At 38.9% G+C, this 21,699-nt stretch overlaps 1 protein-coding gene across 1 annotated transcript in view; it reads right to left on the bottom strand.

Moving 5' to 3' along the window:
* Nucleotides 1-10,558, bottom strand: part of CTSO (cathepsin O) — a 30,397-nt gene extending 19,839 nt beyond the window's left edge. Inside the window, exon 1 of the mRNA XM_023228142.2 lies at nt 10,369-10,558. Coding sequence (XP_023083910.1) covers nt 10,369-10,494 — 126 coding nt within the window. The 5' untranslated portion in view covers nt 10,495-10,558. The remainder of the gene's footprint in view (nt 1-10,368) is intronic.
* Nucleotides 10,559-21,699: the final 11,141 nt, after the last annotated feature.

The raw sequence follows: 21,699 nt of genomic DNA, 5'->3' as shown, positions 1-21,699 counted from the left end.
GAAATAGACTGCAAATAAACACTAGATACTGGAAGCAAATTGTCACCTGTAGACATTCACTCATGTGGTTAAACAATTATGAATATGGAATATGTCCTCTTCACCTTTGTGTTTCCCAGAACTAAGTAATGAAGCATGAAAAACGGACTGAGTAAATAAATTAATAAATCAATCTGATTCTATTAAAGCTTTATAGATATCTCTACCTCATGTAGGGTACAAAGGCTCTGTGACAGATGCAATTCTGGACATATTTGAAGAAGACAGCCTGGTTTCTCTATCTGGAGGGGAAATGTGACCATTATTTACTGATTTCTGAACTTTGAATTTTGTGATAATTTATCTTAAGCTTATCTTTTATATAAACATGCTTCAGTTTCGTAATACCAACCAATGACGTAGAATAAATAAAATTTCAGGGGGCTATCAATTTGGTACCTTTTCAACTCTAGTGCTTCTACATATTTGTCTGTGTACTTATGTGTTTATTGTATGTCTGTCTCAAAAACCTATAAGCAAAATGATGACTCCTTATATGTCTTACTCCTTACGGTGATACCCTCACATAGCACATGCCTCACACTCAATAAATCCTTGATAAGTGTTTGTTGGTGAATAAGTAGATAAGTGACATTTTCCATATCATGCCCTTAACTTTAAGCTGTTTACTTTTAAGTAAATTATTTCTGGAACTTGTCATAATCTTATTTTTTTTTCCTTTTGTGCATACCTAGGAAGATTGCTAATCAACAAATTAATAAAGTTTTTGAGGTACTTACAAATAATCTTGATGAAGCAAGGCTTTCAATATAACCTGGATATATAAACGTAAAAATAGAACTAGAATACAAGGTAATTCTGTATATGGCAAATGACAAATATAAGCCAGAAATTATTAACTGCTAAGGAGTACAGAGGATTCATTCCATCAGTAAGTACCACCTGGCCATCTTTGTGAGCTGGAGTAGTCAGGAAGACACTGAGAATGTAGGATGGTAAGAATGCACAGGAGAGAAAGTGGCAGCCATGAGAATGTGCCTCTAAGCCTTCTTTCTATAGGGAGTTTAGTTGTTGCTAGTTGAATCTCCATGATCATACCAAGGGAAGCCACAATTCTTATGGGCTGCACCTAGCTCATGACTGAATGCTAAGGCTTGCTATTTGGGGGACTAATGGGACTCCCCTGAAAGCTGGTTTTTGATTAATGACTCCCTGATGACCTTGCCAAACCAGACTTTCCTTGGACTGTGAGACAGCATGGAAATCTTCCCCAACCTTCGTTCCCTTTTTCCTTCACTCATGGTGAGAATTACATTGCAATCAGATAGCTCTACCTGGACCTCTCCCTATTCGTTCACAGGAAATACTCCTGTGATTGATTTAAAAAAAAAAAAAAGAAAGAAAGAAAAAAAGGCTGGGCATGGTGGCTCACTCCTGTAATCCCAGCACTTTGGGAGGCCGAGGTGGGTGGATGACCTGAGGTCAGGAGTTCGAGACCAGCCTTGCCAACATGGTGAAATCCTATCTCTACTAAAAATACAAAAATTAGCCGGGTGTGGTGGTGCATGCCTGTAATCCCAGCTACTCAGGGGGCGGAGGCAGGAAAATCATTTGAACCCAGGAGGCAGAGGTTGCAGTGAGCTGAGATCACACCACCGCACTCCAGCCTAGATGACAGAGCAAGTCTCCAACTCAAAAAAAATAAATAAATAAAAAGAATGAGAAGACATGAATAACAAATTTACTAATATTAGGAATGAAAGAAGAGCCATGATTACAGATGCTTCAGGCATTAGAAGAATAACATTTTGACAACTTTATGACAATAACTTGGCAAACTGTACAATATGGACAAACTTTTTGAAAGGCACAGATTGCCAAAGATGAAAGGAGAAACAGAAAATTTGAGCAGCCTTTTATCAGCTAAAGGCATTAAATTTGTAAGTGAAAACACTCACAAAGAAAACTTCAGGCCCAGATGGCTTTTTGGTGAACTTTATACAATGAAGAAAGAAGTAATACCAATATTATCCTTTGAGAAAGTCAAGAAGAAGGGAACAAGTTGCAACTTAAATAAGAACAGTGTTACCCTGATTCTAACAGAAAAATACATCTAAATAAAACTACATACAAAACTACAAAATAGAACTACATACCAGTATCCCTCATAAATATGCTGTAGATGCAAAATCCTTCATAGCAAACCAAATCTAGCAATATATGTAAAGGACTATACATTGTGACCAAGTGAAGTTTATTCAGAAATGCTAGGTTGGTTTAAAATTTCAAAATCAATCGTCGGTATGGTACATCATATTAGCAGAACCAAAAAGGAATATACCACACACACACACACACACGCATGCACATGAGGTACAGGCTGGTACACCCTTTGGAGATACTTAAAATTACACAAATTTTTTAATTAAGACAATCTAATTCTAGGAATGTATTTTAGACTCTTGAGTGTAGGCAATGCTATACATGTTCGTTCTACACATGTGTCTGCGAGGGGAGGCAGTAGTTGAGCCATATATTCTATTTAGTTGGAGAACTAACGCAAGTTTATCTTACTAGATCATTTGTGACATCTACGAGTAAAACAATATATTGCCACTAAGTTTGCAAATGCCAGATGAAACAAACTTACATATCGTTGTCAGGGAATTCCCCTGTACTTCTCTTAATTTTTGTGTTGCCTTATGAGTGTCATTTCACCATCCAAAGTTTAGGTGTTCTGGTTGCGAAGTAGTTATAATAACACTAATTTAGTAATGAAATAAATTAATATATTATTTATTTATCTTATATATTTATGTCCCTAATTTTCAATGATGATTCCAATAACAGTTACTTGGTTTTGGTTTTGTGCCATGTGTTTGAAAAGCCAAATATCTCCACATATATTTCCTATTTGTTATCACTTGATATACTGTTCTTTGATTTATGTCAGCAGCACCAGTATCTGCAGGACTTCTGCAAATGTTGCTGCCTTCCACTTGTTTAACCAGGAGACAACTTCTAAAGTAATTCCATTTGCCATTCCGGTGTAATGACTCCTGTCTTTTGACAGCTCTCCATAGCCCATGTCAGGGCTACTCAATCTTTATACGAATTGTGGACTTCTTGCCAAGAACAAAATACTCTAAACCACTAAATGCTCTGCTTCCTCTTCTCCCTACCACTAATCCCTACCCACTTGTTTTGATTTTGCAAAACCATTAATAACATTAAAAGTACTTTCTTGGTGACTTCTGAACACAGCATAATAATAATAATTATTATTATTGTTGTTATTATTTTGAGATGGAGTCTGGCTCTGTAGCACAGGCTGGAGTGCAGTGGCGCGATCTCAGCTCACTGCAAGCTCCGCCTCCCGGGTTAACACCACTCTCCTGCCTCAGTGTCCCGAGTAGCTGGGACTACAGGCGCCTGTCACCACGCCAGGCTAATTTTTTGTATTTTTTTTTTTTTTAGTAGAGATGGGGTTTCACCGTGTTACACAGGATGGTCTCAATCTCCTGACCTCCTGATCTGCCTGCCTCGGTCTCCCAAAGTGCTGGGATTACAGGCATAAGCCACCACGACTGGCCTCTTTTTAATTTTGCAACAATTTGAAATGTCTTACCATTGCTGTGCAAGTTTTGGCTATATACTCAACCTCTCTGAGCTTTATTTCAATCAACAAATGGAGTAATACTGATCTAGCAGAATGTAAGGATTAAATAAAATAATAATTGGAAAATACATATGACAGAGACTGGCAAAGTAAATGCTCAGTTAAAATACTCTCATCCTCTTATCTTCCTTTTCCTTTAAACAGAGTATGTGGATTATAGAAATGACGCTCAAAGACCATACTTTCAGATTCACTTGGAGCAAGTATTTCTCATGTCATTAGAAATGAGGATCAATATTATCTACTGAAAGCAATCTGTAAAATAATACTATCAGTATATCCAAGAATATTTATTCTCATTTATTTATTCTCTTATTTGCTATACACTTATCAAGTTCACTAACCTGGGTTTCACATCATTTAAAATTTAAAAAGCCTTATATTTCATTTCTTGAATTATCAATTCTTTTAGGTGACTTTTCCGATCTCTCTTGACTCTGCCTATTAAAGACTTCATAGAAGCATCACAAACTGAGAGTTTGTATGAGGCCCTTGCTGCTCATTACATCCAACATCCTCCGGTAGGTAAAGGATCAGTGAGCAGATGTTCTCAACAGAGGATATGATGGTGAGCAAATTTAGAGTAGCCGTCTCTGAAGTCATATAAAATATTAAAGACCTGAACCTTAACTTCATTTATGAGAGGAAAGCCGTAAAGTTTTGATGAATACGTAGGAAACATCTCATTGATGTTTTTGAAAAATGCAGATGTTTAAAAATTAGATCTTACATGAGAAAAATTAGAGCTGGTAAGTCACAGTCTTTGAACAGATTTGGTGAAAAATAACTACCTTCACCTTTTTGTTGTTGTTGTTGTTGTTGTTAAATGTGTTTAATTGAATGAGCTACAAAGGGAGATACCAGATTCCTGAACAGAAGGGTAACTCAGAACCTAAGAGCTTGAGGAAATTATCCTGATTATAAAACTAGGAAAAACATGTCCCTTGGGCATTAGTAGATCTTGTGCATACTAAATCTCTATTTATTACAGGTATAACCTCTCAACTTTACACCTAGGACCCTGTCCCTGTAAGACTCTGTCCCTAAAGCTATCCTTATTATGACTTCTAGCAGCCATCCTTCTAAGAGGTAGAATCTCTTAAAGCTGCCTGTGTGTGTGTGCGCACGTGCACTGGAAGTGATCACATATTTGAACTGTGATTTAAATGTAGTATGTTTCTAAGCACTGTCTTCCATATTCTAATTTCCTGCCTGTTAGCCTAGCTAGGATGCTTCATAACTACGTGAAAGGAGGTTGATAAGAACTGCAGAGTAGTCGTGAAGCATCCCAGCAAGGCCAAACAACAAATAGAGGATGGGTTCAGTCTGATCATAAAACAGAATAACTATTGACAAGAGACCTGAACCAGTCTCATGAGGAGGTTAGGCTGCAGTTTTAAAATTCCTCGGAAACCAACATTTTTCTTACAGGATCAGAAAGTCCTTCCAGCAATCTCAGGCATCTTGGCCCTCTTACCTTTCCAGCTGTGGGTAACCATAGTCTTAGACAATGCTCGGGTTAGGGTAAGTTAAGAGGAAAATGGTCATGTTCAAAACGATCTAAGAGCAGAAACCCATGGAGGGTGGCTTGAGGGGTTCTCAGATATTTCCTTAATCTACTTCCTTGAGGGGAAAAATCTGTGAAATCTTTCTCACAGACTGCCACTAAGTAAGAATAAATGGAATCATGTATTTTCTTCCTGCATGTACTCAACTGTTTCTAAAGAACTAAGCGAATCCTTTACAAGCAAACTGTTTTCATTTCTCTACAAAGGAAGTTCTCAGCCACTGAATGCACTAAATACAAAGGGTTGAAGGGATTGTTAAATTGAATGCAAGTATTCATTCCAAGTGTTTTATATGAATTAACTTAGCCCTGTATAAAGGTAATTGCTAACATTACCTGCTCTTCACATATGAAAAAATCTGAGAAACAGATACATGATTTGCCTAAGGTCACACAACTAGTATTTGGTGGAGGGGTATAGTTATTTGGCCTGCAAGAAATCCACCGAAGGGACATAAACTTTAAGGGACTTCACGTCTGTTTTATCAGCTGAAAAGGCAGTGAACATCTATTATTTTTTCCCCATTGATATCTAGGTTTCCTTCCACTAATCATGATGATTTATTTGCCCTTATCAACATATGCAATGATGTGTGTGTTCCCTTACAGTGAATCCCATGTATTCATGGGATAAGTTTTATATTGAAATTATCAGAGATGCCTAAGGTACTTCGGAAGATCACTTTATCTTCGGCACTTTAAACTCATTGTTTCTCTTGCATTCCATTACTCAGATTTTTAACAACTTTCATTTGCAGATTTTGAAGTTTCATAGCATAAATCATAAACTGTACACATAGATTTAAAATGTTCTCCTTGGGAATAGTTTCTGGAAATTGCAGTAAATCTGAGGATGAGCAAAAAAGGTAAAATATTTGTATACAATATTAAAGCATTGCTGAGAATTTCTTGGAAGACTTAGGAGTTGTAAACTTTAGATCAGTGATTCTTAACTGAGGATAATTTTGTCCCTCATTTGTCATACTGAGGATTGTTATACTGGTGGGATGCCACTGGCATCTGGTGCATAGAGCCCATGCATGCTGCTACTCACCCTACAATGAAGAAGAAGGCCCCCCACACCAAATCACTATCCATTCTCAAATGTCAATAGTGCCACTGTTGAGAAGCCCCGGATTAGAACAATAAAAGCTTTTTAAAGGATACATTTTTATAAATCACTTTTGAAAAGTTTCTTAGACAAAGTATTTCCTATACAGTGTACTGAAGTCTGTATAAACATAATGCAGATATATATTTACTATGTATAAGAACTGTGTAGTCAGTATTTGTGTGAGCATGTACACAAAAAGATTGAATTAAAAATACATTCTTTTGTGAACTACTTGGGAGAATCTATTTCTCTAGTGTATAAGTGTTCATATTCTTCTTTTTATTTACAGGAAAATGGAGAATACAATGTTTAAACATAACGATATTCATTTTTTGTGTACATTTCTTAGAGCATAGCACATGTCTTATTCTCCACTGTATGCCTCAGAAAACCCAGACCAGTTCTTTAGACACAATAGAAATTAAATAAAGTATTGGATGAATGTATGGGAAGATGAATGAATGAGTTATAATCTATGATTTTAAGTTTATGTTTCCATTTAGCCAATGTATACTTTAAGTGAGAATCATCAGAAAAAGTCTGCAGAACAACATTATCTAACATCATATTCATATTTTTATCTTTATATAAGGTAGAACATGGGTCTCAAACCCCTTGGCCATGGACCAGTACTGGTCTGTGGCCTATTAAGGACCGGGCTGCATAGCAGGTGGTGAGGGGCCTGCGAGCGAGCATTACCACCCGAGCTCCACCTTCTGTCAGATCAGCAGCAGCATTAGATTATCATAGGAGCACAAACCCTACTGGGAACGAGCTCCACCTTCTGTCAGATCAGCAGCAGCATTAGATTATCATAGGAGCACAAACCCTACTGGGAACAGTGCATATGAGGGACCTAGTTTGCTCCATCCTTATGTGAATCTATGCTTGATGATCTGGGGTGGAACAGCTTCATCCTGAAATCATCCGCATCCTTCTCACCCCACCCCCACACCCCAGTCCATGGAAAAACTGTTCCATGAAACCAATCCCTGGTGCCAAAAAGTTTGGGGACCACTGAGGTAGAAAATAGGTTTTAAAGTTTTCTTGAATAAAGCCTATTTGGAAGACCTAATTCCAGATTTCAAGGAGCTGATTATGGCAAGCACATATAAGTGGCTCATTAGTTAGGATCACTTGTTATAAAGATGCTATGGCCATCTATTTATACATAAATAAACATTCCTAAATGTATAATCTCATAATAATATAACCTGTGTCATTAAGGCAACTGGTCTTAAGGTGAAGCTTCCGAAATTTTATGTAAAATCACATGTGCTTTGGCATAGATATTATTCTAAACTGACAGTATCAAACAACTTTTATTGGATCCAATATTGGGTCTTTGCCTCCCAAAGGATAAGAATACCAAATGATCTGTGGTAAAATAATGAGTATCAGTAAATATGAGGGCATACCTAGGTTTTGGCACAAAGGAAAGTAGGCTGAATCCAATAGTTAAGAGCTTCCTGAGCACTAGAAGTTTCTAAAGTAGTGAAAGCGCAGGGACAAGGGGTGCCATCCAAAGTAAGGTATCTTGTGAGGCATCCCATAATAAACCACAGAGGAGTCTAGATTTCACTGAACAGAATATAATATTATGTAGGAAAGTCATGGACTAAGCTAACTTTCACGTAAGGTGCATTCGCAGGAAACTTACAAAACTATCTAAGGCTAAGATTAAAACAAATTAAAAACCTTCACCATTCTCTAAACCCATGATCATGAAAGACATTACTAATTAATCAAGGACTTTCTTGAACCAGATCTTCAGCTGCAAACCCCTGAGTCATCAATTCACCAATGAATTCACTTGATTTCAACAAGAAGTTTCATAGTTACCACGGAGGCAGTCTATATAAACATAATGCAGATATATATTTACTATGTATGATAAGAACTGTGTAGTCAGTATTTGTGTGAGCATGTACACAAAAAGATTGAATTAAAAATATATTCTTTTGTGAACTACTTGGGAGAATCTATTTCTCTAGTGTATAAGTGTTTATATTCTTCTTTCTATTTACAGGAAAATGGATAATACAATGTTTAAACATAACAATATTCATTTTTTGTGTACATTTCACAGGACCTTTCCCTGTGTCCAGCTTTCTATCCCAAGTCCAAACAGCAATCTCCAGCTAACTAATCTAACTAATGTCTGATGATCTGAGATGAAAGAGTTTCATCCCAAAACCATCCATCCCCCCACTTCCCTCCTCCACCCCCACCGTCCATGGAAATACCATCTTCTGTGAAATCGGTCCCTAGTGCCAAAAAGATTGGGGACCGCTAAGGTAGAAAATCGGTTTTAAAGTATTCTTGAATAAAGTCCAACTAAGCACCAAGAGATGTTCAGTTTCCAGCAACTGTGCTTTGAAGCCTCACTGTTCTCCTTTCTGCATATCCATCTCATGAAGAAAATTCCTACAGGCAGCAATTGCTTTGAAAACTTTTTCGGTATTTCTTAACCCAAGGTTTTTAAGATGTACTAAGAATCTTCATAATTCCGTCCTCCTCCACTTCCAACTTTCCATCTTTCAGCCTGGATCTTTGTATTTCTCCTGAGAAAAGTTACATTTTCTAGACGTTCATCTGGGTATGGCCTCTTCATAGGACCAGTATGAGTCACTACATAAATTATATACATATATATTTATAAATTATCTAAAATCTAAATAACCGTTAAAATATATTTATAAGTCTAGCCCTTTGAGCTTTGTCCTGAAATATTAATTTTTAGGAGCCTGACAGTGTGTTTATTTACTTAGCCAATGAATATGTTAGCAGTAAAGGTGAGACTGACTTTTCCCCTAATGGGTTTGATTTACCAGGAAATGGACCTACGTTCAGAATAAGGGTAGAATACAGGCCAGAATTTTGTTCTTGAAAGAGTAAGAGGACTTCTGGTTTTGAAAACCAGAACTGAACTGAACTCAGAACACTCAAAGTGGAGATAACGGTACACATCTCGGTTTGGACAAAACTTAAGAGTGGACAGAAACAGGGAAGGCTGGCCTTCCTAGATATTGGGGCTTTCCAGGAGAGAGGGGGGGAAAAGAGCTTAGCTATGAAATCCTGTGAGAAATTCTAACAAACACCAGGAAAAAAGATACACTCCCTTGAGCAATATTACTGAACTCAGACTTACGTTTGATTCAGAATGAATGTTCTTTTCTAATAAATTAAATCATGATAATGGCATCTTTCACGAATTTAAAAATGTGTTAAATAGTATCAGATATCCAGAACACAGTGAGGCAAGCACGAAAGCGGCATCTCTTGCAGTCTCCTTGCTTTCAGGAAAATCGTTATTTGTGCTCAGCTAACTGGTCCCTTCCAGAGTTTTCACGCTAGACTCAAATCTAAGCATTTATTATAAAAGGTTTTTCATAATAATAAGAAAAGGAAATTAAATGTTTCTCTTTTCTCCAACTCAGTCTCCAACAAGGCAGGAAGAACTTTTAAGGTGGTGCGTTAGTTTAAGGAGAATCATTAACCATCAGGATTCTTTAACCTGCCTAAAGGCAGGCTCTTTGTCTCTAACTTCTGATCACTAGCGCCCTCCTCGGGAAGAAAAAAACGACACGTTCCTTCCACCAACAGGCTGCTCCCAGTTTCTGGTTCTCATAAATGAGAAATAGAAGAGCTTTGCAAGCCAGTGGCGACGATCGAGGGGATTGCTAAAAGGGGGTGCTTCTTCCCACCAAGAACACTTTGGACGTATCTATTTATTCATTTGGGTGCGTCCCAAAAATTCATAGCGGCAAATCTTTTCTGGAAAATCAAATCGTTTGGTGAGCAAAAGCATCGGGGAGCGACACCATGGCACAAGGGGAGGGGAGAGAGAAGCTGGCTTTTGCCCCCGCAGCTCAGTGCCCCAGACGCATCGCAGAGCCACGGGTGCCCACTAGCGGGGTCACCTCTCGGGGGCCCTCTTCCGCAGCCCAGACCCGGGACAGGAAGTGGGGGAGCAGGGACAGACCCGGGGAGGCGCGCGCTCGGTACCCGGAAGGCGGCGGCCTCATGCTCGCGGCTCCGCGGCCAGGTCGGGATGAAGGGGGCGCGGGAGTCCGCATCGCCGCCGCCCCGGCACAGAAGCCACAGCAGCCACGGCAGCGCCCGGAGCTCCATTGCGGCGCCCGGCTCCTCCGCGGCCTGCGCGGCCTGTTTTCTCTTTCGGTTCCTCGGCTCCTCCCATCCTGGGCTCGAGGGGCGGAAGGAACCCGGTGGAGTGCATGGTGCTGAGATTGACCCTTTTTTAGGTCCCCGGTGCACTGTGACTGAAAATCCGGTCAGCTGGAGGCTATGGACCTCCCCATTGAGGCTAGTTTTTTGTTTTTGTTTTTGTTTTTTGGAAGAATCAGGCACTTGACCATGTGCTTTCGAGGTTTTACGTCCATCCATTAGAAAAAAAAAGAAGCCCGAGAGTCATTCCTTGTGTGTGTTGAGATCAGGGCTCACTGCAGCCTCGACCTCCCAGGTTCAAGTAATCCTCCTGCCTCAGCCTCCAGGGTAGCTGGAACTACAGGCACATGCCACCACGCCAGGCTATTTTTGTATTTTTAGTAGAGATAGGATCTTGCTGTATTGCCCGGGCCAGTCTCGAACTCCTGGCCTCTAGTGATCCGCCCGCCTTTGCCTCCCAAAGTGCTGGGATCACAAGTGTGAGCCACCTGGCCTGCCCTGTGAGCCACCGGAACGTGCCTTGTTTCTTCTTGCCACAATCCCTAAGTTCAAGACCTGGTTCTGAAGTGACGAGGGCCAATACATAGTCATCCATTCAGCAGATGTTTATAAATACTTAACAAAATTGTACAGTTGTGAAAAGCATACACAATTTTTGGATCTATTATGGCAGTTTCAAAACTCTTGGAGTCTGTTTCTCCATTTACAAAGGAAGATAGAGCCAGCTACATAATTTGCAGGGCCCCGTGTAAACTGAAAATGAAGTTCACTTGTTTATAAATTGTTAAGGATTTCAAGACGGTAACAGCAGAGCATTAACCCAAGCCATGATCCTTCTAAGCACCCACTTCTGAAAGGTCACACACTCATGGACCTGACTCTATTGAGCCTGTTATAATCTATTCTGAACAAGGCTTCCATGTCTCTGAAATTCATATCATTACCCTTGTGGATTTTTAGAACTAACATCAGATTTATGTCTTTAGTTTTTACCTAGGTGCAGTGTGTTACAATAGTCTCTGATGCAAAATTGGTAATAAAAATAAAAATAATGTTCTGGGTATTAAGAGGAAAGACACGAGAGTTTTTTATGTACATTCATGGTAAGATATATTGCTCTTGGAAAGTGTGGTGATAAAGATTTTATTTAAACCATAAGTTCACAGAACAATGTTCATGTTAACCTCAGCAGTTCTTTTGCACTTAGCCCTTTCTTGTAACTCATACAAGCACATGCTTTTCTTTTTAAACTGAGGTTTGCTTTCAGATCATAGTCCCCGTTTATTGACAACCTACTGAGTCAGGAAATTTAAATATAGGCAGTCATCCTTACTGTAGGATAACTGCTATTGTAAAAAACCATTTGAACTAAACTCACTTCATGAGCTAGCATCAAGTATTTATTGAGTACCTGCTAAGTGTCAGGCATTGTTCCAGGTAATGAGGATTTATCAAGTAAGTGCATAAGTGACTAAAGAGATGAAAATCCCCATCCTTATGGGGCTGGTATTTCAATTGATTTACATCAACAAATATTTATTGAGTACTTCCTAAGTGTCAGGCATTGTTCTAGGTCATCAGCCTGGGCGACAGAGCGAGACTCCGTCTCAACAACAACAACAACAACAACAACAACAAAAAAAAAAGAAACATAAAGTGCATAAGTGACTGAAGAGATGAAAAGCCCCCCCGTCCTGGAGCTGGTATTTCAGTGAGGGGAGAGACGCAATAGAATTACTACAGGTTGAGGATCCCTTATCCACAATACCTGGGACTGGAAGTGTTTCAAATTTCAGATTTTTTTCCTCCAGATTTTGGAATATTTGCATACACATAATGAAATCTCTTGGCAATGAGACCCAACTCTAAATACAAAATTCATTTGTGTTTCATATACACTTATGCACATATCCTGAAGGTAATTTTGCTATTTTAGATAATTTTATGCATAAAACAAAGATTTCAATGCGTTTTGACTATGAACCACCACAAGAAGTCAGGTGTGAAATTTTCTTTTCTTTCTTTTCTTTTTTTTGAGACGGAGTCTCGCTCTGCCGCCCAATCTCAGCTCACTGCAAGCTCCGCCTCCCGGGTTTAGGCCATTCTCCTGCCTCAGCCTCCCGAGTAGCTGGGACTACAGGCGCCCGCCACCTCGCCCGGCTAGTTTTTTGTATTTTTTAGTAGAGACGGGGTTTCACCGTGTTAGCCAGGATGGTCTCGATCTCCTGACCTCGTGATCTGCCCGTCTCGGCCTCCCAAAGTGCTGGGATTACAGGCTTGAGCCACCGCGCCCGGCCAGGTGTGAAATTTTCTAGGTGTGGCGTCATGTCAGTACTAAATAAGTTATACATTTTGGAGCATTTTGGGTGTTTGGATTAGAGATGCTCAACCTGTACACGTGTTAAAGGACAATAAATCCAGATAAGGAGAGTCATGAGTTTGAGGGGTGGTATTGCTATTTTAAATAAGCTGTTTAATACTGTCCTCACTGATGAGGAGACTTTTGAGCAAAGATTTGAAGGAGAAGAAAGTGACCCACATGGATATTCAGATATCCAGGGAAAGAGAAGCTAAGATAGAGAGAATTGTCAACACTAAGGCCTTGAGATGGAAGTTTGCTTGGCATGTTCCAGAAATGTAAAAGAAGTCAGCATGGATCGAGTAAAGGAAAAAAAAAGAGGATGGGAGGAGAGTAGAATATGAGATAAATAAGAAGCACACAGATTGTAAAGAATTTTGGGTCAGTTAAAAGGGAGATCAGAATCATCTATTAAGTAGTAAAACAAAGTTTTTGAAAAGTGTCTTGAAAAGTGAAGGTGGCAAGTATCTGCTAATTCTTAGAATAAACACTACAAATTACATGTATATGTGGAGATGTACTTTTTTCATCAAATTTGCAGAATAGCACATGGAACTTCCTTCAACTCTGTATTAGATATCTATTACCACATAAAATATAACCCTCAAACTTAGCATTGTAAAAATATGAATTTTTCTTATACAGTTTTTGTGGACCTAGCAGGACCAGCTTATCTGGGTGGTTCTAGCTCAAAGTGTCTCAGGAGGTCGCAGACAAGCTGTTGCATATGGCTGCAATTCTCTGAAGGTTTCCCAGGGTTAAAGGATTCAATTTCAAGCTCATGTGACTGTTAGCGGGAGTCCTCGGTTCCTCTTAGGTCTTTGGACAAAATTCTCAGGATCTTATCAGAAGGCTGGGCTTTTCCAGATTGCTCTTTGTTCCTGCAGAACAAGTGACTGGAGAAATTGAGACAGTGGACCAGGGAATGACTGAGGTGGGAGTAGCAATGTCTTTCTATAACCTTATCTTGAAACATATCATCTCTTCTGCCATTGGTTACACAGAGCCAGTTTGGTAAGATGTGAGAGGTGGAGCTGACATAGGGTGGGGTCGTCAGGTGCCATCTTGGAGGCCCACTACCACAACCTCATGTTGGACATTATAAGCTCAGTAACAAACGCAGTCATTTCTTTATGTGTGAAAATACTCCAGGACTAACCATTTTCACAAATGCCTCTCAACCTTTATGATACACATATCAATATTTGCTGTTGTTTTTATCCCGTTATGTACCTTCTGGGTTTTCTTCTACTTTTAATCGTGCTACTTCATGTTTCAGTGACTTTGCTATAAAGTTATTTTGTTTCTTTGTTTCTTTTTTTACCCTTCTTTTTTTTTTTTTTTTTTTTTTTTGAGATAGAATATCTCTCGCTCAGGCTGGAGTGCAGTGGCGCCATCTCGGCTCATTGCAGCCTCAGCCTCCCAGGTAGCTGGGATTACAGGCAGGTGCCACCACGCCTGGCTAATTGTTTGTATTTTTAGTAGAGACGAGTAGAAAACATGAGTTTTCACCATGTTGGCAAGGCTGGTCTCAAACAACTGACCTCAGGTGATCTGCCCGCCTCACCCTCCCAAAGTGCTAGGATTACAGGTGTGAGCCACTGCACCCAGCCTTGTTTTCATTTTTACTTGATATACAACACATTCATGTGTTTGTTATGATTTACCACTGTACTAAGCATTTTGCAAATATTAACCTTAATTCCTCCTTGCAGAAGGTAGTATTATCATCATTTCTGTTTTATAGACGAGAAAACTGAGGCAGAGAAAAGTTAAGTACTAAGTGCATGAGATATTGGAAACCTCATATAATCAGCTAGAGATTATTCAATAATTTGAAACATAAACTGAGAAAAATGCTAGGGTTAATCTGGGGGAAAATATTGGAATGAATACCAATTGTATAAGAGATTAGGTAGTTAGTGAGTTTTTCACGATATGAAGAATTTCGCATCCCCACAAGCTCATGATTGCAGGATTTCAGATATTTAGTACACTGATAAGAAGGAACCATGTCTATTACCGTTAATCCTTACAACAACCCAGCAAGGTAGAAATTATTGTTCTCACTTTACACATGAGGGAACTGACATGTATAGCGATTAGGGTCTTATTCAAGATCCTAAGTAGTAAGTGGCCATGGTGAGATGTAAATTGAGCTGTCAGACTTCAGAGCTCATGCTTGGGCTTTCTTCTACACCAGCCTGCTCTAGGGAACTCCAAGGCCTATCTTGCTATTTGTCATTACTATTTCTATTTTATATTGGCTTTTCTTTATTAACGTACCTTTGGTAGTACCCTGTGAGCTTTTTATGTTCTAGTTTAATTTACAGGCAAGCGTGACATTCGGTAATAGACATGAGTCATTGTAGTCCCTCTGAGTTGAATTGTTCAGGTTTTTTTTTTTTCCCTTTTTAATTTTTTTCCTATATCATGGGAAGGGACATTATTTCTCCAGGAAGCTATTTGGCTTGTGTGTGAGTTGAAAAGGTTGATTATCTTTAATCTTAGATTTTACACCTGAATATTTTACTAATGCCAAGAAATCCTTTTTTTATTGTGGTTGTTAATTAAGTTCATAGTCATTGCTTTGTTCTTAACTTCTTATAATGGTAACATTCCATAGGGATAATGTAAATCTTGAATAAGAAAATGAATTACATAAATGTCTAGGTAAGAGATGTTCAAACTTCCTTTTTGACTGAAATTGAAGAAATGCTGTCTGAACAGACACTGCTAAGGAGCAGGATTTGTCAGGGAGTAGAAATTGCTCATTCCTGTTTCTCAGCTGGAGGGGAAAGGCTGTAAGAGGGGTTTGCAAAAATGCCATAAAACAAAGGAGGACGTGGTAACTCCACCAGCTAACTTCTAACGAGAAAGTAAATAGCATAAATGAAAAGCCATAATGTATACCTCTTTCTCCAAACAGTTAATGGAACAAAAAGCCCCAAGAAACACCTGAACTCAAGAGCAGTTTCTATGGAAACCTCAATTCATTTCTCTTCTGCTGACATTTGAATAAATGTGAGCCGACACATGCTTTAGCTCAGTCCCATTACACACTGTGGAGACAGCGCTAATGGGTTTATCTTAGAACCATTATTAACTACTCAGAGCACAATCGCATCACTTCTCCCCTCATAGACTTAGACTATTCCACAGTCTTAAGTACTTCTGAAAAATCTGGGATCAGTAGGCAAAAACAACACTTTTGGCATGACTACTATTTTGCAGGCTCCAAAACTCCCTTTCCTACTCATGTAAAAATTTTAAAGAGCCAAGATTTGTCATTCTCATGATCTAAGAAAGCAACTCCGATATCTTTAATGTGTCATTAACACTAATGCATGTCATTAATGCTAATGCTCCATTCTGCTTTAACAGCCCTCCATTTCCCTCAAGTTAGATGAAGCCTGCAAGAATTACACACCTTTTGACTTCTGTTGCCTGAGCAAAAATCACATTATCCCAAAGGAGGGATGCAAGAGAAAGCGAGACTCACAGGGAAGACATACGCATAGACAAAACTGACTTTAGATGGAATTCACATAAAAGAAGGTGACCCATCTTAATTGTAAATCCTGCCTTCCAACTAACAATTATAGAAAACCCTGTAGCTCAGGCAGCATATGCGAAAGAGCCACAGAAGCAGTTAGCTCTAGAAAAATTTTATTTCGGGCATAGTAGTGCAAACCTCTAGTCCCAGCTACTCGGGTGGCTGAGGTGGAAGGAACTCTTGAGTGCAGGAGATCAAGGCTGCAGAAAGCCAAGACTGCACCCCTGCACTCCAGCCTGGGCAACAGAGTGAGACCTTGTCAAAAAAAAAAGACAAAGTATGTTTCATTGCTTTGAAGAACTATTTGGTTTAAATGATTCTTATTTGATCATCATATTAAATATCATAGTGGGCCACCTCATAGTTTCTAAGGTAATCTTCAGGCTAAGACCCCAGGTCATGTCAAATGACATAATATAGTAGATACAACACATTATTGAATTCCAATTAACATGGGTTCTTCTGCTTGTTTGTTTACTGGCTTTTGTGACCTTCGGAATGTTAGTTATCCTTCGTGAGCTTCTATTTCATTACCTGTAAATTGGAAATGATAATTTCTAGCTCTGTTGGTGTTCTGAAGGTCAGAGACATTGAATACAGAATGCTTGCATCACATCATAGGCGTTCATTCATAATGGCAGCTGTAATTGGCGATAAAGTTTCCTTTTGCGGTAAGATTTCGGATCAACATTATTAGACTTTACTCTCTTCATTGATAGGTCCTTGGACAAAAATAATTTTATGTTTGAGGATCATAGCTCTTCCCTGTCTGTTCTGCTTCTTAAAGATTTTCTTTGCTAATATTGCATTAATAATTATATCATATTAGAGATCGCTGTCATTAATACTGGAGAAATATGGTACTTTTCTAATGACTTTACTTGTTTAGGTTTTATAAATACAGTAATTCATCCCTAGCCATAATTTCTTTTTAGATATTCTCGCTGATCCGGGAGACTCAGAGAATTTTTGTTTAAGGTTACGTTTCTAAGGTTAGAGATGTTTTGGGAAATAAGGTTTGGGGATTTGGAATAGAAAAGAGAGGTAATGTGGATGGCAGAGAGGAAAGTATGATTTCTGCCATGGAATTTGGGGAGAGAGAATAGTAACTGCGGTGGAATTGCTAGCTTCCTGTATCTGCACAGTGCTTTAAGAAGAGGCTCTAATGGCACGTGCTCTGGCATTCGGTTATAATGGGCAGAGATAAGACCATTAACTTCAAGTCTTACCGAGGTGGTTAAGTGATAGGAAAGTAAGTTAAACAAAGCCTAACCAAGCACAAGTCCTCCTCCCATGGGGGCTTTCTGAAGCTTAATCCACACAGCCAGGGAGTGACTGTGGTATAATTCAACAAAGTGGCGCAAAGAAAGAACGTGGCTCAGAACCCAAGACTTTTAGGATTACTAAATAAACGGAATGTGGAGGCTAGCAGAGCATGTCCAAATCCTATAGCCCGCCTCTTTAACTTGCAGATGAGAAGTTTCCTAATAAGATGAACATGCTCCTAAAATCACAGAGCTGGCCCTTGGAGAACCAGGGGTTTAGACAGTATCCCGCCTCCTACTGTCCACCTCCTTCTGATATTTTTGGGTGCCTTGTTGAGTGGATAAGCCCCTCTGACTTTTAAAACTTGACTTACTCCATTTATTTTCCTTTATGGAATTTAAAACACAGTCATTGTTCATCCATCCCAGTAAGTCATACATAAAGTTATAAACCTGTAAACGTTTTCCTGAATTACAAACTTCAAATAGATCTATTCACACTCACAAGTGATAAAGTTAGAACTGCTTAGAAAACTGGTACTCATTTGTTATGGCAACATGTTTTATCCCTTTATCCATGCCATGATTAAGAGTGAATATAGGGCTGGGTGCAGTGGCTCATACCTGTAATCCTAGCACTTTGGGAAGCCGCGGTGGGTGGATCACCCGAGGTCAGGAGTTTGAGACCAGCCTGACTAACGTGGTGAATATTAATCATTAAATGAAAGAGTATTGTACATAATTAAAAAATAAATGAACATTCTGTGAGCTCTTAATTCTATATCAGATGTTCTGTTAATACAATTTTCACATGTTACCTCACCACATTTCAAGCTTTCTATGTGCACTTCCTTGTGAATGTGTCCTGGAAACAGGAAAGTGTTCCTGTTAGAGAATGAGCTCTTATAAATATGAAATGATTGAGTGGAAAGCTAGTGATGAAAGAGTTTGGGCTACGGAGTCACACAACTTGAGTCTGATGATGGCCTTACCATTTTATTTATTGTTATGTCTTGGCCCATTCCCCCAAAGCATTTTAATTTCTTCATCTGACAAATAATAGATTTAAAAAACCTATCTTAGAAAAATCAAACGAGATGAGATATGTAAAATGCTTGTGGTTCCTAGCACATGCTAGTGCGCATTAAAATTAACTACTATTGGTATTCATATTTGTAATAGTGTTTCTACATCAAAATCTTACATCACTATGAGTGAGTTAATGCTTGGCACTTTTGTAAACAGATGATTCAAATTGATTTGAGTATTGACTATTTGTGAAATTTAAGCTCAAATATAGGATTTCATTCATCATTCATTAAAACAAAATTTAAAAATGCATTGACCAGTTTTAGTCATTATTTGTGTGTTATTTCAAGTCTGACCACATGAGGGCAGCATGGTACCTTTTAAGACGAAGAGCATCGCCTAAGTGGAGGAAAAAAAAAATCTAATATTAAAGCTGTAAAAATCATGGGTACAAAATTAAAACTAGAAGGCTGCATAATTATCTTCTTATCCAAACTTTAATTTTACAATTGAAAGAACTGAGGTCTGAGGAGGACAATTAGCAAATCCAGTCACACAACTGATGTCTTTTGAAGGTAGAGCAAAGAACCATTCAACTGCATTAACAGTAGCAATAATAATTGCATTATTGGAGCACCTAGTTACTTTAAGAGACTTTTTATTAAGCACTAATGTTTTGTGTGACAATACGTTAGAGGCAATCGAATATTTCTGATAATGAATTAGCAGGAGGAATGTTCCTTTCTGAAGAAAGAGAAAAATAAAAAAGAATCTTATTTCTAAAAGGACTTAAGTATGTTCTTGAAAGCAGAAGAGTTAACTGCATGATTTTTCAAGGTTGTTATTAATATTTTGCTCACAACCGTGTGTTTGTGAGCTGCCTTGAAAGTGCAGCACTGTCTCCAAGAAGCCGCAGCAAACAAGAGAAGGGTTCTTACTGGTTTTGGCTAGAAATCTTCTAGCTTCCTTTAACCTACTTTTTCTCATCATTCTCGCTCCAATTCCATAGTCAAACAAATCCATTCACATATAAAGCCAGAATCATGCAAACAAATCCATACTCTCCCCTGGCAGCACCACAGTGGGAGTGCTTTGGAGGGAGGGATGATTTAACTTTGCAACTACAGTCTTTCTCATACATATCCCTTCTCAAACTTCAAATAAACAGATTATCTGGATAAATAGAATATGCTTGCTCTACAATACCACTCTCTCCATTTCTCTTTACCTCCTTAATATCTTTTCATTCTTTGCAGATCTTTCCTTTCTACTGTCATCATTATCACTCATCTGTATTATTTCATCAGCCTAAGAAATAGGACACTGTGATGGGTAGTTTATGTGTCAACTTGACTGGGTCATCGGATGCTTGGAGAGTTGATTACACATTATTCTAGGTGTTTCTGTGAGGGTGGTTTTGAATGGGACATTTGAATTCAAGATGATAGCCCTGATGATATAGGCAGACTCATCTGTTGACTCTGACAAAAGGTTAACCTTCCCTGTGTGAGAGCGAAGTGCTCCCCTCTGATTGCCTTCTAACTGGGACACAGGCTTTCTTCCTGCTTTCACCCTCCAACTGATCAGTGCTTTCTGGGTCTCTAGTCAGATGGCCTTTGGACTAGAGCTTTACCGTAGACTCTCCTGGTTCTCAGGCCTTCTGTCTGAGATTGGAACTAAACCATCAGCTCACCTGGGCCTCCAGCTTGCCGACCTGCCCTGCAGATCTTCGTCATTCCATGAGGAAATTCCTTTTAATCTCCCTCTATATATACATGTGTATATCTTATTGGTCCTGTTTCTCTGGAGAACCCTAATACAGACCGTTATACTCTTTTCAATATATTTTCATTTGAAACTAGAGAGCCATTTGTACAATAATTTATGAATTAGGATTATATACTAATTCAACAAATAATCTGTTAAACATGGAACCCCTACATCATGCTAGGCACTAACCTTTAGTCCTCAATGGTCATCATTGTGTTTGGTGTTTAGTAGGCATTTAATAAATACGTGTTGAATGGGTGAATACATAAATTCCATCAGTTATCTTGTGAAAGAATTTTTGTTTCTACTGGAGTGCCAGCGTTTTTTCTTCCACCTGTATTAAGGTGATTAGTTTCTTGCAAAGAAAGCGCTTATCATTTTGTTGCTAGGAAACCACTTTGTCCAGCCACAAAGGTATGCATATTATAGTTTTAGCACAAAGGACAAAACAAGTTCCATGTATGATTAACATCAAATAAAGAGGCTTAATATATGCTAGTTTTCGGTCAATATGTTAGATCTTGAGATTTTTGATTAAATAAATCTATTAAAATCTATATTGGCACTATGACTATAAAGATTTCCATTTTTTACGGCTTATAAAAGTAAGAACCAAAGGGTGGTTTACTTCTGGTATGCATAGTTACTGAACGGTTGGGGAGTGATTTTTAGAAATGCAGTATTTGCTGTTTCTTCATGGGCACACAGCTTCTCTGGAAGTCACCATCATCTATGTCAAAACTCCCTCAGAGACCCGGCCCCTTCCCACTCCCGTGAATCCCCAAGTACCACGCTCACCCTTGCTCAGTGGGTGTCAGGCAAGAGCCTTTTTTTCCCATGTCTCTTGAACACCACAGGCTCATTCACACATGACAGCCTCTTTCCTCTTTTCTGCAGAGCCTAGAAATCTCTTTTTGCGGGATCCCACATTGCTGGCTTCTTCTCTTATTTTTCCTTTAGATTTCACTCAGGTGTCTTCCTTGATCTCCCTATTTCAAGTGGAGCACATCCAGCGCGTCATTTTCTATCCCGTTTCCTGGTTTATATTCTCCATAACACTTTATGTAGAAATATATTTTCTTTTCTTTTTTGAGATAGGGTCTAACTCTGTCACCCAGCATGGAGAGCAGCGGTGTGATTAAGGCTCACTGCAGCCTCCACCTCCCTGGATG

The sequence above is a fragment of the Piliocolobus tephrosceles genome, chromosome 3 (assembly GCF_002776525.5).
Source record: "Piliocolobus tephrosceles isolate RC106 chromosome 3, ASM277652v3, whole genome shotgun sequence".
Classification (NCBI taxonomy): domain Eukaryota; kingdom Metazoa; phylum Chordata; class Mammalia; order Primates; family Cercopithecidae; genus Piliocolobus; species Piliocolobus tephrosceles.
This window is presented reverse-complemented; position numbering and strand designations above follow the sequence as displayed.